We start from the raw sequence: 18,570 nt of genomic DNA on the forward strand, positions 1-18,570 counted from the left end.
GAGCAGGTCAGCACAGGACAGCTGATACGTGCTCTGACCAAAGGCACAGAAGCCTGCTGGGTGCAGAAGCTGGCTCTGGGAGACAGCCTGTCCAGAGGGCACCATGGCTGGGGTCCCAGTGAAGACACACACAGTGTATGTCATCTCTGAGACCAGCCCCGAAGCCCTCAGGCCAGAACTGGGGAGGGTAGTTCCACAAAACAAGTGGTATTGAGCAGACAAACATAACCCACAGAGGAAAAAACCCTACATAAACCGGCGTGTGTGCCTTACTGTTCATACAGTAACAGTCTGGATCTGGAGGCCCAAGGAGATGTATGCAGGGTCAGGGTGGTGTTCCAATGGGGGCCGGACCCCACGCTGAGGCCCGCCTGGTGTGGGAGAGCATCTCAGGGGGGCCAGTCACATTCATACCTCCAGAGCCCCCCTGCATTCTCAGCATAGCCTGTGAGTGTGGAAGGTGGGCCGGCTGCCTGAAACCCTGCATTTCGGGTCCCTTTAGAGCAACCTTTCTCCAGCTTTTTAGTGTCACACTGCTTTCTGCTTTAAAAAATGATTGAGGACTCCAAATAACTTCCTAAAATGTGAGTGATGCCTACCAACATTTATTGTAGAGAAATGTTGACAGTGTTATTAATTCATTTAAAAACAGTAGACCTAGTACTCTTGCCTGGAAAATCCCATGGATGGAGGAGCCTGGTGGGCTGCTGTCGATGGGGTTGCTAGGAGTCAGACATGACTGAGCGACTTCACTTTCACTTTTCACTTTCATGCATTGCAGAAGGAAATGGCAACCCACTCCAGTGTTCTTGCCTGGAGAATCCCAGAGACGGCGGAGCCTTTTGGGCTGCCGTCTGTGGGGCTGCACAGAGTTGGACACGACTGAAGCGACTTAGCAGTAGCAGCAGACCTGTTACATGTTAATATAAAGATATATATTTTTAATGAAAGCCAGCCATGTTTTCTGAAACAAAAACATTAGCAAGAAGAGTGGGGTTGTTTTGTGTGTTTGTTTGTTTTTGAAATATATATTTATTTGGCTGTGCTGGGTCGTAGTTGCAGCATGCAGGATCTTTAATTGCAGCATGTGGGATCTAGTTCCCTTACCAGGGATCGAACCTGTACCCCCAGCATTAGGCACACAGAGTCTTAGCTACTGGACTACCAGGGAAGACCCTTTTTGGAGTTTTTGCTTTGTTTTGCATGATTGTGAATCCCAGTGGGCACTGCTTCACTGGTACAGCTTCTCTGTTGAGTCTGTTGTGTTGAGTCATTTTGCTTGAAGGATTTGAAGGAGATGTAGATGGGCGGGGGGAGTCCTTAGAGGACTGTGGATATTCTGCTTCTGTGCTGTACCCAAACCCACAAGCGATCGTTCCTTAAGGGTTTCTTGTGAGCAGAGTTTGACACCCTGTCTGAAAACTTTCACACTGTTACATTAAATCCTCTGGTTTGCATCCCACTTTGGGTGGATCATTCCCCCATGCAGGATTTTACATCATTGTGCTGTTCTCTCGGACAATAGCTGCTTCTGAGTTAGGCAGATCTTCCAAATATTGACACATCTACTCACACAATTTCAAAAGCTCACTTTTTGTTACCAGCGCTACCTATCTTGTCAGGAAAGTCTTCAAGGGTTATGAAGCTGTCAGGCTCACAGTGGAGGGCACAGATTTTCCCAATTCTGAATTTTGCCCAAAAGCTCAGTTTTTATGAGTTTACCTTGAAATGACAGGTTCATTTTGTTCAGACTGTGTTTGAAGTGCCCAGTTCTGAATCACCATTGTTTGTCTCTGAGCTGTTCTTTTAGTAAGAATGGTGTTGCTGAGTGCAGGAAGGAGGCAGTTTAACTCACAGCCCAGCGATCACACCTGGCTTACCTCGGGGTGACCCTGGCCCTTCATTTGGCAGCAGAGATGCTTTTTGTGGTTTACCCCCTTTCATCACAGAATACTAAAAGCATGCATCCTCAAGGGTCAAGTCAAGATGTAATAAAATCCATAGTTTGCACAGCCTCCCCAGGGACCTTATTAAGTGAAGCTGCTGGACTCTGTGCTGTGAAGGGCGAAGAGCGCAGGGTGGCTGGTGGGCTTTGGTTGCCGTTGTCTTGGGAGGTGATGAGGCCCTAGTAGCTTCACCCACCATTGCCTTGGCACTATCAGCACAATGCCAACCCAGTGAAAGACTCAGGTGGCATCTGGAGGTTATGAAAATAGCTCTGAGCCTCTGGAGCCTTGACCACCTCTGGGAACCTTGGGGCTTTGTGAACTGCATTTAGAGACCTGCTGTCTTAGAAGACCAAACCCATTGCCCTTTCTCCTTGCTGGCCATTTTAGGAGAATTTGGCCTCTTATCAAGGCCAAGGGCTTAAGATTCTGTTTCAGCTGAAGACAGTCTCGAGAAGGTTCAGATCCTCGTCTGCCGGAAGGCAGATAAAATCTTGATTGAGCCAGGTTGCCAAGACACCCTGAACACTCAGTCTGTCCCCACCTGGCTCCACCAGCAGGACTGTCTGTGGCTTGGCTGTCCTGCGTGCCAGACTCCAGGGTCCCCTTGAGCGAGGGCTCTCGTGGTGACATCTGGACCGCTGGCCTTGTTCCCATGCTGCCTGCCTTTTAGTATGTGTCTCAAGGCGGCCCCTCCTATGGTGTCCGCCTTGGCAGCTCCTAGCTGATGGCCTCTCTGCTCCAAAGGCCCCAGAGGAGAGTGTTCTTACAACAGAACCAACAGAAGCTCTAAGCTCACATCTTATTGGCTCTGAGTGGGTCATCCCCCCCCAGGCCCCTCTAAGAGCCTCAGTTCCCAAGGCCTGGTGCTCTTGTGCAGGGCTCCACCTCTGCAGCTGGACAGAGCACGTGGCCGTCCCTAAACCAGTCACTGAGGCTGGGGTAGGCATGCTCTGATTGGCCAGGGCAAGGCTCATGGATGCCAGTCCTTGGCTGCAGTGGGGGTTGGGGAGGTCACAGAGTGTGGGTCTCAGGGGTGGTGGTTCCCCTGGTATTAGTGGAGGTTCTCTAAGCCCTGGGCCCTCACAACTCTTATTTATTTGAACACCAATGGTGCAGGTAATCCCAGAGGCCCCAGGGACCCAGAGACCAGCAGAATGCACGACTGGCACAGGATCTTTGACCAAAACCTGCTGGTCCCTCCGCACCCACAGAGAACACGCCAGCCTCTGAAGGAATCGACAGCGTTTCAGTGTGTCCTGAAGTGGCTCGATGGCCCGCTAATTAAGCAGGTAAAGAAACTGACTCTTTAATGTCAAATGCTTGCTTTCACCGCACTGAGCTGAGACAGTATCGATTTTCACGTGTTTATCTGAGTCTTTCACTGCGTCCATCACCCTGGGCGGTGGCAGCATTTGGAGGCAAAGTGGCCCATCAGCAAAGAGGGTATGTGATTCAGCGACTTGGTCAGCACTTTTGACCCTGACTCAAGGCTTCTTGCTGCCTACAGTGGAGCAATCCAAAAACCCGGGTAATTCGATTTCCTGAGTTATTTCCTGGCCAGGTTGTTTGCAAGGGCTCAACACGGCCTAGGGGTTAGAACTGCAGGGGTGGAGCTCTGGGCATCCTGGGAAATGTGAGGTGGAGGCACCACCGCCTTTGCACACTCAGGCCCTCACTCTGGGGCCCTATGTCCATCTCTGCCCTCAGCTGCCAGGGAACCTGCCAGAAAAGCTGGTGTTTATGTGCCTCCACAGAACACCCATGTGATTTTAGTGTCCTGGGGAGGCCCAGGGTCCTGGGGGGATGCACAGGAAGGATCCAGTCCTGCCACTGTGAGCATGTGGCTTGCGGGGTTTGGCTTGGCAAGACCGTATCTTCTTCCTCTGCAGCTGGCAGAGCAATTCTCCTTGCATTCAGAGTTGTCTGAACACTAGGTCTGAGAATAACCTACTATTGTTAAATCGCTCACATCCTCCATCATCACTTCAAACCCTGTGACTGAGCGCCTGCTATGTGCTTGCTACCGTGTAGATATTGCAGTGATTACTGCTCTTACAGCTCTACTTGTTTTATTTTTTGGCCACACTGCATGCCATGTAGGATCCCAATTCCCCAGCCAGGGATCGAACCCATGCCCCCTGCATTGGAAGCGCAGAGGCTTAACCACTGGACTTCCAGGGACATCCCCAACAACTTTACTTCTTAGCGCTTTTCTTGTATTGGTTCACTTCATCCTCACAACAGCCCTACGAAGGAGGTAGCATTGTTACCCCTGTTTTACAGAAGAGGAAGCAACACGAGTGACTTGCAGTCGATGCCTAGAGTAACACAGCCTCAGCCGGCCAGCTGGGACTCCAAGCTAGGGAGACCAGCTCCAGCAGCTCTGCCTCCAGGGGCTCACGAGCTAGTAGACAGCAGCTGCCTCTTGCCTAGGAATTTTACAAAGGAGATTCCTTTTATTTTCCTATTTTACTTTATTAATGCATTTTAACTTGTTTTTGAAAAGGTAATTCCCATAGTTCAAAATTCAAGGGGGCACACAAGGTAAGTGTGTTGTCCTATGGCTGTCTCATCCTGGATATAGCCGGTATTAACCTCTTTTCTGTACAACCTTTCAGACTTTCTAAGCAACCACAACAAATAAGTATACTTGTATATTTCTCTTTTTTGGGGGGCATGAATGGTAGCTTATTGCTATATTCTATATCTTAAAAAATATTCTTAACAGTATGTATTATACATTGGTAAATGTGGATCGTTTTTACTTCCTTCCCAAAGATAAAGTCAATACTTTCATGAAAGTCACATAATTGGGTTTCCATTCAGGGATTTCTGGGAAAGAAAGGATCAAAATTAGACTCTTTGAAAAACAAAATAAACAAAAACACTGTCCCCCCATATATGTTATAGACTGTTCATGTCATTTCATGAAGAATTTCTTATTCTTCCTTAAGACAGCATAGCTTTTCCTATATGAATGACCTGTCATCCTTTCATTAGGTCCTTCCTTAAAATGACCACTTGTTCTGACTCCAGGTGTTTGCTTTTATAGACATTATGATAATGGAATAATGTCATTGAAATAATTTTTAAAAATGTACACTGTCTGTAGAATAGAAAATGAAAGTGAAGTCGCTCAGTCGTGTCCGACTCTTTGCAACCCCATGGAATGTAGCCTGCCAGGCTCCTCCCTGCATGGGATTCTCCAGGCAAGAGTACTGGAGTGGGTTGCTATTTCCTTCTCCAGGGGATCTTCCTGACCCAGGGATCGAACCCGGGTCTCCCACATTCCACACAGATGCTTTAACCTCTGAGCCACCAGGGAAGCCTGTCTGTAGAATAGAGTCATACATTAAAAGCTAACATTTAAAACCCACTTACAAGTTGTTTATAAAAAAATCACGGTTTAAACATGAAGACATTAAATATATGTCTTCAAACCATATGTATGAAAGGAAAAGAATGGAAAAAAAGATACCCATGTAAACTCGAAACATTAGAAAGCTTTGTGGCTGTACTAATTTCAGACAAAGTAGAGTTCAAGGTGAAGCATATCACCAGAAATAAAGGAACCTCTCATACTGACAGTGACAGGAAGATGCGACAGCCCTAAATGTGCATGTACCTGTGATGGGAGCCCCCAAAGTCACCCCCGGGTTTGGTGATTGACTAGGAGGACTTGACGTGACTCAGCACATAGTCATCTTCAAAGGAAAGATTTGGTTTGGTGAAAAAATAGAGTAAGATCAGCCAAGGGAAAGGCATACGGGAGGCAATGGGTATGAATTCTCAGGGTCCTCTGCCATGGGATTCCCACAAGACATACTCCAGCAACGAGTTGGGACAATACCTGTGACATCCTGCCAACTAAGGAAGCTTGTCAGAGACTCAGTGCCAACAGGTTGTAAAAAAACCTCAGGGCTTTTTTGGGAACTGGTCATGTAGACACACTCTGCCTAACACGTAGTAGGAATCCAGAGTTCCAGAAGGAAAGCAAGTGATCAGCATAAATCACTTCGTATAAGTTTAGTACTAATAAGCCATTCCAATCCATTAGGGTGGTGGTGAAGTCTGTGTCCCCAGACTGCAAACTCCAGCCAAGGGCCAGACCTGTAAGCCAGCATTTTAAAGACTGACTGGCCTGCTATTAGATCTCGTTTGTGCCCAGCACCCAGTAGCACAGCTTTCAAATCCGTGAAGCGAAGTTTGTAGAAACAAAGGGAGCTGCACTTAGATTCACCTTTATGGTTGGAAGCTTTTGACTCTCTCAATAAGTGATAGAGCAGATAGACTCCTGCCACCCCCCTGTGGAAAAAAACCAAAAACCAACATCATTAGGGTGTGAAAGATCTGAACACCACCAACCACCTTAACTGAACTGTCATCGTGAAAACACTACACCCAACAAATAAAATATACCTTCTCAAGTGCCTGTGGAACATTTACAGAGATAGATAATATGCTTGGTATCATGAAAATAAATCCCAATAAATTTAAAAGGATTGAAATTGTGAAGAATATGTTCACTGACCAATATGTTATTAAATTAAAAAATCAATAACAATAAGATAACCAGAAAATCCCCAAATAGTAGAAAATTAAACAACACTCTGCTCACTAGTAACCCTTGGGTCAAAGAATTCAGAGAGAGATTAGAAAGTAATTGGAACTAACTGGTATAAGAATATATCAAGATTTGTGGGATGTAGTTAATGCAGTCCTCTGAGGGAAACTTACAACTTTATATAACTACATTAGAAAAGAAGAAAAATGCAGGCATACCTCGTTTTATTGTGCTTTGTAGATATTGTATTTTTTTCCCCCCACAAATTGAAGGTTTTTGACAACTCTGCATGGAGAAAGTCCATCAGTGCCATTTTCTCAGCATTTGCTTATTTTATTTCTCTGTCACATTTTGGTAATCTTCCAATATTTCAGGCTTTTTCATTATTATTATCTGTGTTATGGTGACCTGTCATCAATGATCTTTGATGACTCACTGAAGGCTCAGATGATAGTTGGTATTTTTTAGCAATAAATTGTTTTAAAATTAAAGTAGGTACATTGTTTTCTTAGACATAATGCTACTGTACACTTAAGAGATTACAGTATAGTATAAACATAATTTTATATGCACTGGGAAACAAAAAATCCATGTGACTCACTTTATTAAGATATTTGCTTTATTGCAGTGGTCTGGGACTGAACCCTCTGTCTCTGAGGTCTGCCTGTGTAAAATCAACAATCTCTGCATTCTCCTTAAAAATATAGACAAAAGCAATAAATTAAAACCAAAGAAAAGAAAAGAAGGAAATAGGACATATATGGGCAGAAATCAATAAAGGACAAATAATAAGAAAATCAGTAAAGCTAGAAGTTGGTTCTTTGAAAAGATTAATTATATTGATAAACTCATGGCAAGACTGATCATGAGAGGAGAGAAGAGATACAGATTATCAATATTAGGAGCGGAAGAAGGGGCATCACCACATATCCTACAGACATTAAAAAGATAATCAAGGGACATTATGAGTAACTTTTGTGCCAATAAAAATAACTTAGATGAACTGGATAAGTTCTTGAAAAGCACAATTTACCAAAAGTGACACCAGAATAAATAGAAAATCTAGATAGCCCTATATATTTTTTCTTTGTTCATTTTTTTCTTAATTTATTTTTAATTGAAGGATAATTACAATATTGTGTTGGTTTCTGCCATACATCAGCGTAGATCAGCCATAGTATACATATGTCCCCTCCCTTTTGAGCCTCCCTCCCACCTCCCACCCCATCCCACCCCTCTGGGTTTGAGTTCCTTGAGTCATACAGCAGATTCCCACTTAAATATCCCCATATTTATTAAAGAAACTCAATTCATAATTAAAACATTTCCAAACTTAAATGACTTCACTGTTGAATTTAATAAAATATTAAAGAAAGAAATAATACCAATTGTAGACCAACACTCAGAAAATAGAGTAGGAGGGAATTGTTCTCAGGTGTTTGTTTTGAGACCATCATAACCTTGATACCCAAACTGGACAAGGACATGAAAAGAAAAGTACAGATTGCCATCTCTTATGAATGTTAACGCAAAATTCCTTAGTATATTAGGACATCAGATCCAGCAGTGTATACAGAAGGTCAGACATCATGGTGGGGTTTATCACAGGAATGCAAAGTTGGTTTTACACACAAAAATCAGCCAAGATTAAAAGATTGAGTAGGGAAAAAGTCAAAAGTTCAGTTAAGATGATCTTACAGATTTGTACAGTTTCAGATATTTTGAGAATTGATAGCTTTCAGTTCAGTTCAGTTCAGTCGCTCAGTCGTGTCCGACTCTTTGCGACCCCATGAATTGCAGCACGCCAGGCCTCCCTGTCCATCACCAACTCCCGGAGTTCACTCAAACTCATGTCCATCGAGTCGGTGATGCCATCCAGCCATCTCATCCTCTGTCGTCCCCTTCTCCTCCTGCCCCCAACCCCTCCCAGCATCACAGTCTTTTCCAGTGAGTCAACTCTTCACATGAGGTGGCCAAAGTACTGGACTTTCAGCTTTAGATGAAAGCAAACTTCTCTGTAAAAGGTGTTGGCTAAAAATATTATGTACTAATTTTGAACTCAAATCACTTAGTCATTTTGGTATGTTTTTCTTACTTTTTATTTACCTTTGTGGTTTAGTTTCATTTTACCATAAATGTTGATTACTGGGTTGGCCCAAAAGTTCATTCAAGTTTTCCCATAAGATAATTACAGAAAAACCCAAGCAAACTTTTGGGCTAACCTAATTCTTTCCTTTGGAATGGCTATTTCACTTGGTATTTACTGTGTGTTTGGAGCTGTGCAGGGGACACGAGGGTGATCCCCCACCCCCAACTCTGTCTTCACAGAGCTCTCTGTCCGGTATGAGGAGACAGCTAGAAACCTACCCGAGTAGAGTTGAGTACAAAGTCTCAGAGAGGTGGAGGGGGTGGTCGGGGTGTGGAGGCTGGGAGAAGACCCAGCTCCCAGGTAATCTGGGAGTTCCCTGGTCCTGGCTGCTGGTCACCTCCCTGAGAGCGTGGTGAGGGGGCCAGAGGGACTGACGGTGGTGCCCTGGGTGGTGCCTGCAGCGAGGGGAGGCCCAGGCCCCCGGGAGGTGTGCACACTGAGCCCCCCCACCCCCACCCCCTTGCGTGATTTGGTCCCTAGTCCTGAGGATACAGCAGGAGGAGAATATTCCAGGCTCTCATCCCTCCCCGCCCCTAGAGCTGAGACCGACCACCACCATATAAACAGACGACTTAGAAACATGGGAGATACTGATATAAAACAGGGTCAGAGGATGAGGGTCTGGATGGCGGGGGTCAGGGATGCCTTCCTGGTCAGGGCCTCGTGGGAATGAGGGGGCGAGTGCAGTAAAGGGGCTCTGGGGGGGTGGGGAGTGGGGTGAGGAGCAGTGCTGGGGGGAGGGATGAGGGTCTGGGCTCAAGATTCCCCCAGACCTGTTGGCACACTCCCCACCTCCACACACGACACCACCCCCTGCCAGCTGCTGGGACTCACCTGCCGGACCCAGGAGGCTGGGCGGGCAGGCGGCCACCAGCCGGTGCCCCCTGTTTCTCTTTCCCTCATATTCCACACCCTGCTGTCTCCAGGGCCCTCAGCAGTTCCTTCACTGACACCCTGAATGTGCGCTCTCCTCACCCCAACTCCTCACGTCCTCCCCCGGGGTTCTGATCCCCACGTGGAGCTGGAGTGGTTTTCTTTCTCCTTTATTGAGGTATAACTGATGAAGCTGTAGGACACTTGGAGTGCCCAGCGTGATGATCTGACATCCACATAAACTGCGAAAGGATCCCACCCCCGATTTAGTTAACACACACTTCACCTCACATTGGACTGATTTCCGTGAAATCCCGAATCAGGTGGTATCACTGCCTCTCAGGCTGTTTCCCTGACCCATCATCCTGTTTGGAGTAGAAGTGGCCTGCGAGGGTGGCTCCTGCCCCTTCTCCGATTAAACGCAATCCCATTGTTTTATTAAATTTTTTTTTTTTTTTAATTCAGCCACTGTGTGCTGTTAGTTCCCTGACCAGGGATCGATCCAGTTCCCTCAGCCTTGGAAGCTCAGAGTCTTAACCACTGGACCACCAGGGAAGTCACTGGGTGCTCTTGAAACACACTGTGGCTGTTTTTATTCAGGTGTGGTGGGGACAGCAAAGCAGGGGATGATTGCCACTGAAAAGATTGTTTCTTCCTTTGGGCTCCCCAGGGGAGGGGATGCACATCCCTGAAGGGTCCCACCAGGAAGCAATTGAGTTGGTGGGGAGGCAGCGGGGTGAGAGGAGACCTGGGGCAAAAGCCTGTATCATGGTTTTTGTGGGAAGGGATGGGCAAGGCCGGGTAAGCAGCTGCACACACTTGGGACTGGCTAGTTTGAGTTAGTTCATTGGCCTCTGGGGTGGAGGGACTGGTTGCCTGGGTCTGGTTCTGGGATTGTTGGGGTGGGAAGATATTGTCTCCTGGAGTGTGAGCCAGATGAGGGCAAGTGGGGTGTGGACTGGAAAGCAGGTCGTTTACTATCACTGGGAAATAGCTGGCCCTGGGCAGGACAGTCTCTTCCCATTAGGAAGGCCCCAGATGCCAGAGCACTAGGAACATTAAGGACCCAGAAAGTGAGAGCAATTAGTTAGTGTAAATACACATACATGGACATGAGTTTGAGCAAACTCTGGGGGATAGTGAAGGACAGGGGAGCCTGGCGTGCTGCAGTCCCTGGGGTCACAAAGAGTCGGACATGACTTAGCAACTGAAAAACAACAAAAATAACATACATGGCTTCCCAACAGGAGATGTGGGAAGATTCCTGGGTCGGGAATCCGAGCACACTCCAGTGTTCTTGCCTGGGAAACCCTGTGGACAGAGGAGCCTGGTGGGCTACGGTCCATAGGGTCGTAAAAGAGTCGGATATGCTTTAGCGACTAACAACAACGAAAAAGATACATGTAGTCAGGATGATTTTCCTGAGCACCCGCTCTCTTCACCCAGAGCTTCCTTTTGCCTGGTTTATTCTCCAAGGGTCCACTCCTGGTTCCCGTCCACCCCACCCTGCCTCCTTAGTTCTCAGTTTAGATGTCATCTTTCAGAGCCCCTTCCCTGGCCGTCTTCTTCTAAGAGCTGACCCACCTATCTTCCCCTGCTCCCATTTTCATTGTCTTCACATGAGCCCCAGGGACGCAGGTTTTGTGTGTTTTGTTCCCTTTTGCGTTTCCGGTGCCTAGAACAGTGTCTGGCACAGAGTGGACACACAAAATAGATGCTTAGATAACATTTACTAAATGATTGCATGAAAGGAAAGCAGAATTCCTGGTGCCAGGTCGACAGTAAGAGCTGCCCCCTTGCCAGGTGTGCCGGTGGTAACAGCACTGAAGACCCAGGCAGAACCCTCTGTAGGTGGTACCACTGGGCACAGGGCAGGTCTAGTAGTCTCTGGTGCCTTGTCTGTATCTGCGGTTCTCAAAGATCGGCTTTTCTTTTATTTATACCGTGACCCCAACCCACCCAAATAATTCTGACAGGCTGAGGATTTAGAGTTTGTGGTTATATTGGGAATGATTTGGCTGTCAATGGTAAAACAAATAACTCCTCCCCAAGCACTCCCCCCACCTAAAAAAAAAACTCAAGTGAAATAGCCCAAGGAGAGATAATTTGTTAACCTCACTTAAAGACAAACCTATCGTTAGCATAAGCTTCAGGTGTGGCTTGATCCGGGATCTCATGTGGTGTCACCTGAGCTTGTTTTTCCTTGGTTCCACGTGGTGTCATAGGTGTCTGTCCCCACAGCGTTGGCTTCTTGTGCGGCTTGCTGGTTCCAGCCTCTGACTGGCCAAGGGAGGGCGGTGGAGAGAGGTAGTCCCTTGGAAGGAAGGGCCTGATACCTAAACCAGGGGATGGATGCTGAGTGGCCCAGTTTCCCCCAAATGGTCCATGAGCATCTGTGGGGAGGCTCTCAACCTTGAGGATCCTTCAGGGCCATCCCTCTGTCTCCTAGGGGGTGCTGGAGCTGCTGTCAGAGGTGGGCTGCCACCTGCGCGTGTCTCTCTTCGATGTCACCTATCGGTACTTCTTCGGGAGGACGTGGAAGAGCTCGTCGAGGCCTGCAGAGCCGCTCAGCGGGCAGCCAGCCAGGATCACCTTCAATGAGGTGAGTACAGTGGCTAGCAGGCATGCAGGTTCCACACAGACCTGGGGGTGCCGCTAGTGCACCCCAGACTCCAGGAATGCCCCGAGCAGCAGGCCGAGCTCTCACAAAGTTCGTCCTGGCAGCCAGCATTTGCTTCCAGACAGATGCTTGTATGGCAGCCACGTGCCCTGAGTGGATGGTGGCAGGGGGTGGGTGTGGGGGGGGCAGCATATGTGTGGGTCTCGTCGCCTTCATGGAAACTTCCAGCTTTGGCAGCAAAGTTAGGAAATTATTGATCTCATCATATTTCCTCAGTTTTCCTCCTCGTTCACTTCCCCTTTCTTTTTCTTTCTTTTTAGTTTAGAATTTTTTTTTAAGATGAGCAAATTGAGACTTAGAAGTGAGGTGCCTTGCCCAAGTAGAAGGTGGGAGGGCCCGGAGCCCCCGCCTCTGTCTGCAAACTAGGTGGTTGCCTTGGCATCGGTTGGTGACATGGTCTTGCCCATGCAGCACCCCTGTGTCTGGCTGCCCTGCAGATAGGGTGTCCCATTCTCGTTCAGCTGCACCAAATCCACAAGCGTCTCTTCCAGTGACTGCTGTCTGCCCACCATGGGGCCGGGTGCCCAGGCGATGGTGCTGGGTGGATGGGATGGGTGTGGTTCTCACCCTGGACAACTTACAGCCTGCTGGGGTGACACACCCAGGCAGGTGGCAGCAAGTGTAGGTATGGTGAGTTGTCAGAGTGTAGGTATGGTAGGTATGTCAGAGGAAACTGACAGCCACTGCCCTGGGGAAGAAGGGGAGACATAAGCAGGTGGTGAAGGAAGGCCTCTGGGAGCTGAGCCTATGGGATGGAGGCAACCAGCCCAGGATAAGTGGAGTGGCAGAAGCTGTGTCCCAGGGAGGAGTGGGAGGGGGGCCAAGGGTAGGCCTGGTGGGTAGCTAGCTGGGAGGAGCCTTCTGGAGACAACGGGGTTTTCCTCAAGAGCTGGAGGTGTCCCAGCGGTCTTCTTCCCAGATGCTCCTTCAAGCTGCGCCTGAACGCAGTGGGTCCTGCAGGGAACAGTATTGGAGGGCCGGTGTTGCGTTGATTTTGTCCTTCTCTGCACAGCGTCAGGGAAGCCCAGTAGGTGACGGTACAGTGAGTAACGGAGGTGGTGGCGGTGGCCACAGCCATCCTGGGGAAGGTCTCCGTATGTAACCCAACCAAGCGAGCCGCCCTCTTTGTGGGGGATGGTCCTGCCCAGTCATGAAGCCGCCAGGCTTCTCTGCACTTGGCTGTCACCCGCAGTCAGGATGCTGTGTGCAGCGTGGACTGATGTTACTGGTCCTTACTGAACATGCAGGAGAGGGGGATGCTGCGCCCAAAGGTTCAGGAAAATTAGATATGGCCCTGGGGACGTGCGTCCTGGGGACCAGGACCATGACTGGTGTGTTCTGGCCATCAGACGGCCCATGCTGAACCCCTTATTCTGGTGTCTGAATCGAGAGAGAGGCTGTGTGTTGTAAGCCGCATGTGACTGTGGGTGGCTGTTTAGGGTGCTGTCCCAGCTCCTGTACTGAGTCACCTTTGCGCCTCTGTCTTGGGGCGAGCGGTTGGGGGTTGTCGAGGCCTGGCAGGAGTGTGGTGGCCCCAGTGTTGCTGGGAGCCTGGCTGTGGTGCCGTCTTCTAGGGCTGGGCTGTTTGGATTCTCTTTCTTGAGTGGACAGTCATGCCCTGGAGAGCCTGGCGTGGTGACAGACACTACGGTGACTGTGCCCCCTCCTGGGGAGTCACCGCAGGATGGTTGGCTCCCAGCTCCTTGGGGAGGTTTCAGACCCACCGTTTACCTCTGGAGGCCAGTATCTGTCTTGAAGAGCAGTTGGCAGGTCAGAGGCCGTGAGTGACAGACCCCTTGACCGCAGTGATTGTCCTCAAGCCTTGTTTTAACCCTGGCGTTGGAGGGGCCCTGCAGGCTCTGTTGGAAGTGCTGCTGTGTCGAGGGGATGGTGATCCCCTGAGATCAGCGGAGGAGCATTCTGCCACCACTGGGGTCCCAAGATGAACCCTCCTCCTGTGACCTTCCCCATGGCTTTCCTTGTAGCCGCGGTCACTGCCAAGACAGGCCACATGTGGAGGGCCTGCCGTCTCCCCGACCAGCTCAGTGGCTGAGAGCCCTGCAGAGTAGAAGGTGCGTTGTAAGAAGTGGCCTTCAGAGCTGCTGCTCCACCTTCTGGGCTTATCAAGGGCTCAGCATCCATGCCCGAGAGGGTTCTCAGGTGTCGCCCCATCCTGGGAGCTGTGGCTCGAGGCCCTTTCAGCTCATTTCTTGTCTGGTCTGATCTGTGGGAGCTGAGTGCTGCTCAGTCATTTGGGCTCTGCTCAGCGGGGCGTGGGGACCAGGGCCATGTGTTAGGGAGGATCACAGTCTAACATTTTCAGAAGAATCTGCACCCTTCAGTTACTGATCTCAGCGAGGCTGGTCCTGAGGAACAGAGCAGTTTTGGTTGGGAGGGGATGCCAAGGCCCCAGAATTGCTCAGCCAGAGCTGTGTTCAGGTGCTATGCCCCAGGTGGGCAGCAGAGGCCAGTGCTGCCCCAGGAATGGTCCATCCTGATGGGCCGCTTCGCAGCATCCTCCCCACCAGCACTGTCCTCTCGTCCTTGACGTTCAGAATTTAGTGAACTACAGAGAATCTCCTTTGCCGTGTGTGTGTGTGCATACATGGATGTACATGTGCACATGAAATGTGGAGCGTTCCCGGGGTGGCCTGGATACGCGGAGGGTCTGGTTATGGGGTTGTGTCATCTGAGCAAAGCTCTGTGTACACACCTATGGGAATAGAGAGAAACACAATTTGCCCTTTTTAGAGGTGATTCTGAAAGTTGGTGAAGATCTTTTTCTGATTTTACTAATTGCCTGGGCTTTTCTGGTTCTACCCATTGGTTGTGGCTCAGGGGTGATGTGATGGAGGTTACCAGCGGCCAGTAGCAAGGGCCCATCTGGAAATTGATGTGGTCATCTGGCCTCTGTGTAGACTCATGAATCAACCACGTGGGCTCTGGGTTTTGATTGAGTTGTCCTTGTAATACACAGCCCTGAAAGAAGATGCTATTTTATTACTTTGCAAACAATGTCCTGTAGGAAAGACCACGGACGAAAGGAGTGCTGCCTTGAGCCAAGCCGGGTGTTTCTTTCCGGGAGTGATGAATTCCTTATGCCCCTCTCGTCCCAGCCTCCCTGCTCTGCCTGGCGGACTACAGGGCCACCAGCTCCAGGCCTCTCAGCTCTGAGCTCAGAACTCTGTGTTCTCCTTCGATGCTGCCCTCGGTGGACAGGAATCACCCTTCACTTGCACTGAGACGGTCGATCATTCTTTCAGCCTCTCAAAAGATATCTTTAAAAAATAATCTGAGAGGCCAAAGCACCATGCAGTTCCTGCACTTACTTTCTGAGATGGTCATAATTCTCCCTTAAATTCTTTCCTTAACTAACCACGCTCAGCCTGCAGTGACAGGCTCATTTTTCCTCCTTTATTTATTTTACTCAAGCCACTGGGTAGGAATCCTAGTGGTTCTTCACAGGCAGCCAGAACCCAGATCAGGGGATGATACCTCCAGGGACTGTCTCAGCCCCAGGTGTGGCTGGAGCCTCAGGTGGCTCCCTGGCCTCCTGGGACACAGGGAACTGGTCTGCTCCCTCTTCCCATCGCCAAGGCCGGGAGAAACGGGCTCCTGAATGTTCTTGTTTGTCAGAGTAATGAGAGGGAAGTGTGTGCTCGTGCTCAGTCGTGTCCAGCTCTTTGTGATCCCATGAACTGCAGCCCTCCAGGCTCCTCTGTCCATGGGATTCTCCAGGCAAGAATACTGGAGTGGGTTGCCGTGCCCTCCTCCAGGAGATCTACCCTACTCAGAGATCAAACCCAGGTCTCCTGCATTGCAGGCGGATTCTTTACCAGCTGAGCCACCAGGGAAGCCCCAAAACACTGGAGTGGGTAGCCTATCCCTTCTTATGTCCGCTGCACTGCAGGTGAATTCTTAACCTCAGAGAGGGAGGTGACTCTCCTTTAAAAGTGGAGGCTGTCCATAAGAAAGAATGGAACAATGCCATTTGCCACAACGTGAATGAATGTAGAGATGATCATACTGAATGAAGTAAGTCAGAAAGAGAAAGACAAATGCCGTATGATATCACTTACATGTGGCACCTAAAATATGGCACAAGTGATCGTGTCTATGAAACAGAAACAGACTCAGACATAGAGAGCAGACTTGTGGTTGCCGAGGGATGTGGGGGGCTGGGGGAGGGAAGGATTGGGAGTTTGGGGTTAGCAGATGTAAACTGGTTTATATTTATAGCATAGGAAACTGTTGATATGTTCACTATCATGTGATAAACCATCATGGAAAAGAATATAAAAAAAAGAATATACCATCTGATGCAAAGAGCCGACTCATTGGAAAAGACCCTGATGCTGGGAAAGATTGAGGGCAGGAGAAGAGGGCAACAGAAGATGAGATGGTTGAATGGCATCATTGACTCAATGGACATGAGTTTGAGCAGACTCCAAGAGATGGTGAAGGACAGAGGAGCCTGGTCTGCTGCAGTCCATGGGGTCGCAGAGAGTCCAACATGACTTAGTGACTGAACAACAGCAACAATGTGTGTATAACTGAATCACTGTGCTATACAGCAGATATTAACACAACATCTGTAAATCAACTCTACTTCAATAAAATTAAAAACCAAATAGATGCTGTAATGTCAGTGTATCCAAGTGAAACTCCAGGAGGCTCTGCCCAGTGACTTGGTTAACTGCCAGGTTCCTGGACATGCCCTCCCCCCTCCTTACCCACTCTCATGTTCCAGGAGCTGCTCCTGATGTAAACCATTTGCAAAGCAGGAATCCAGCATGGCTCCAGGCACCGTCTCTGCCGAGAGCGCCTGGTCCGTATCACTTAGGAGGATTTCTTTCCTGTCTGGCTCAACAGAAACAACTCCTGGGGACCCTCCCTGAGCCAGAAATGGGGGCAGGTGTAGAAGTGAGTGGATGAATAGAAGGAGAAATGATATCTCTCCATGATGAGAGATAGGGATAGGGATTTAGTTGTTTGGTGATTGAACTGTCTACCATGTGGGCTTCCCAGGTGGTGCTAGTGGTAAAGAATCTGCCTGCCATTACACGAGACTTAAGAGCTGAAGGTTCGATCCCTGGGTCTGGGAGATCCCCTGGAGGAGGGCATGGCACCCCACGCCAGTATTCTTGCCAGGAGAATCCCATGGACAGAGGATCCTGGTGGGCTACAGTCCATGGGGTTGCAGAGAGTTGGTCACGACTGAGCGTCTGAGCACATAGACATACATGTGGGGACAGTAGAAAGCTTCGAATTTGTCAGCTTCTGTGTGTTCATCACAGTCTCCTGGGGCTGTTTCTGCTTCAGGTTGTAACTGGGTGTGCTGTTTCTGAATAAGCCCAGCCACCCTTCTCCAGGCGGGAGTGGGACTGGCTTTGGCCAGGGGGGTGGGATCTGACGCAAGGAAGATATGGGCTGAGTCCTGCTCCATACATACTCCTGTGGGGTCTGGGCCCAGTTGTTTAAACTCTTGACTCTGAATTCATCATCTGTGCCTGATGGACAGCAGTGTCCACCTCTTAAGGGTCCGGAGTGTAAGCAGTAGGTTCTTCCCAGACAAGTGCCCAGGGAGCAGTAGGGGCTCACTCAGCAAACACTGGCTTGGGGTCTGCTCTGTGCCAGGTTATGTTAGGACCTGGACATGCCCAGATGGGCAAGACGGTGTGTGGTCATTTTAGCCATGGTGGGATTTGCGTTGTCACTGTAGATGGGAGCTTGTCAACCTTGGCTCCACAGACACTTTGAGCCAGATAATTCTCTTGGTGTGGTATTGGGTGAGGGACACTGTCTCCAGGGCTGTGTTCTTTTCCTGCGAATAATGCTGGGCCCCACCCCAGATGAGTGAAAACTTCTGACTGGAATTAGAGATTTGGCATCTCCTGGAGGAGAGTTTTGCTCAGTGGATTCACTGTGCTTGGAGTGGTCAGTCTTGTGGTCGGTCGTGTGCAGCAAACTGTTCTGAGCCTCCAGTGGAAGGCTGAGCTGATAGAGGCTGCAGACGGATATGTGGTGTATTTACCTTCCTGAAGCTACCCTACTAAAGGTTTACTAAAGAAAATTGTTTGGTGGGGCTTCCCTGGTGGTCCAGTGATTAGGACACCATGTATCCACAGGTTTGATCCCTGGTTGGGGAACTGAAATCCTGCAGGCCGCGTGGTGAGGTCAAAGAAGGGGAAAACAAAATTGTTTGGAAGGTACTAGTTTAATTTCTGTGCCTCTCTCCCCAACCTTGTCCTCAGCCTGGGACGGAAGAGTGTGTGTCACTTAGGGCAGGTTGAGTGGCTGTGCAGCCGCGGGCTAAGCCTCTGAAGCCCAATTTCGATTCTGTCACGTGTGTGAA

The 18,570-nt window shown here is 49.1% G+C and overlaps 1 protein-coding gene across 3 annotated transcripts in view; it reads left to right on the top strand.

Annotated features, from left to right (window-relative positions):
- Positions 1–18,570, top strand: part of NPHP4 (nephrocystin 4) — a 147,886-nt gene that overhangs the window by 3,363 nt on the left and 125,953 nt on the right. For all 3 annotated transcript variants that reach the window (XM_069544833.1, XM_069544835.1, XM_069544834.1), the window contains exons 3-4: positions 3,066–3,238; positions 11,985–12,137. In XM_069544833.1, the coding sequence (XP_069400934.1) occupies positions 3,104–3,238; positions 11,985–12,137 (288 nt within the window). In that variant the 5' untranslated portion in view covers positions 3,066–3,103. The remainder of the gene's footprint in view (positions 1–3,065; positions 3,239–11,984; positions 12,138–18,570) is intronic.

The sequence above is a fragment of the Ovis canadensis genome, chromosome 12, assembly GCF_042477335.2.
Source record: "Ovis canadensis isolate MfBH-ARS-UI-01 breed Bighorn chromosome 12, ARS-UI_OviCan_v2, whole genome shotgun sequence".
Taxonomy (NCBI): Eukaryota; Metazoa; Chordata; class Mammalia; order Artiodactyla; family Bovidae; genus Ovis; species Ovis canadensis.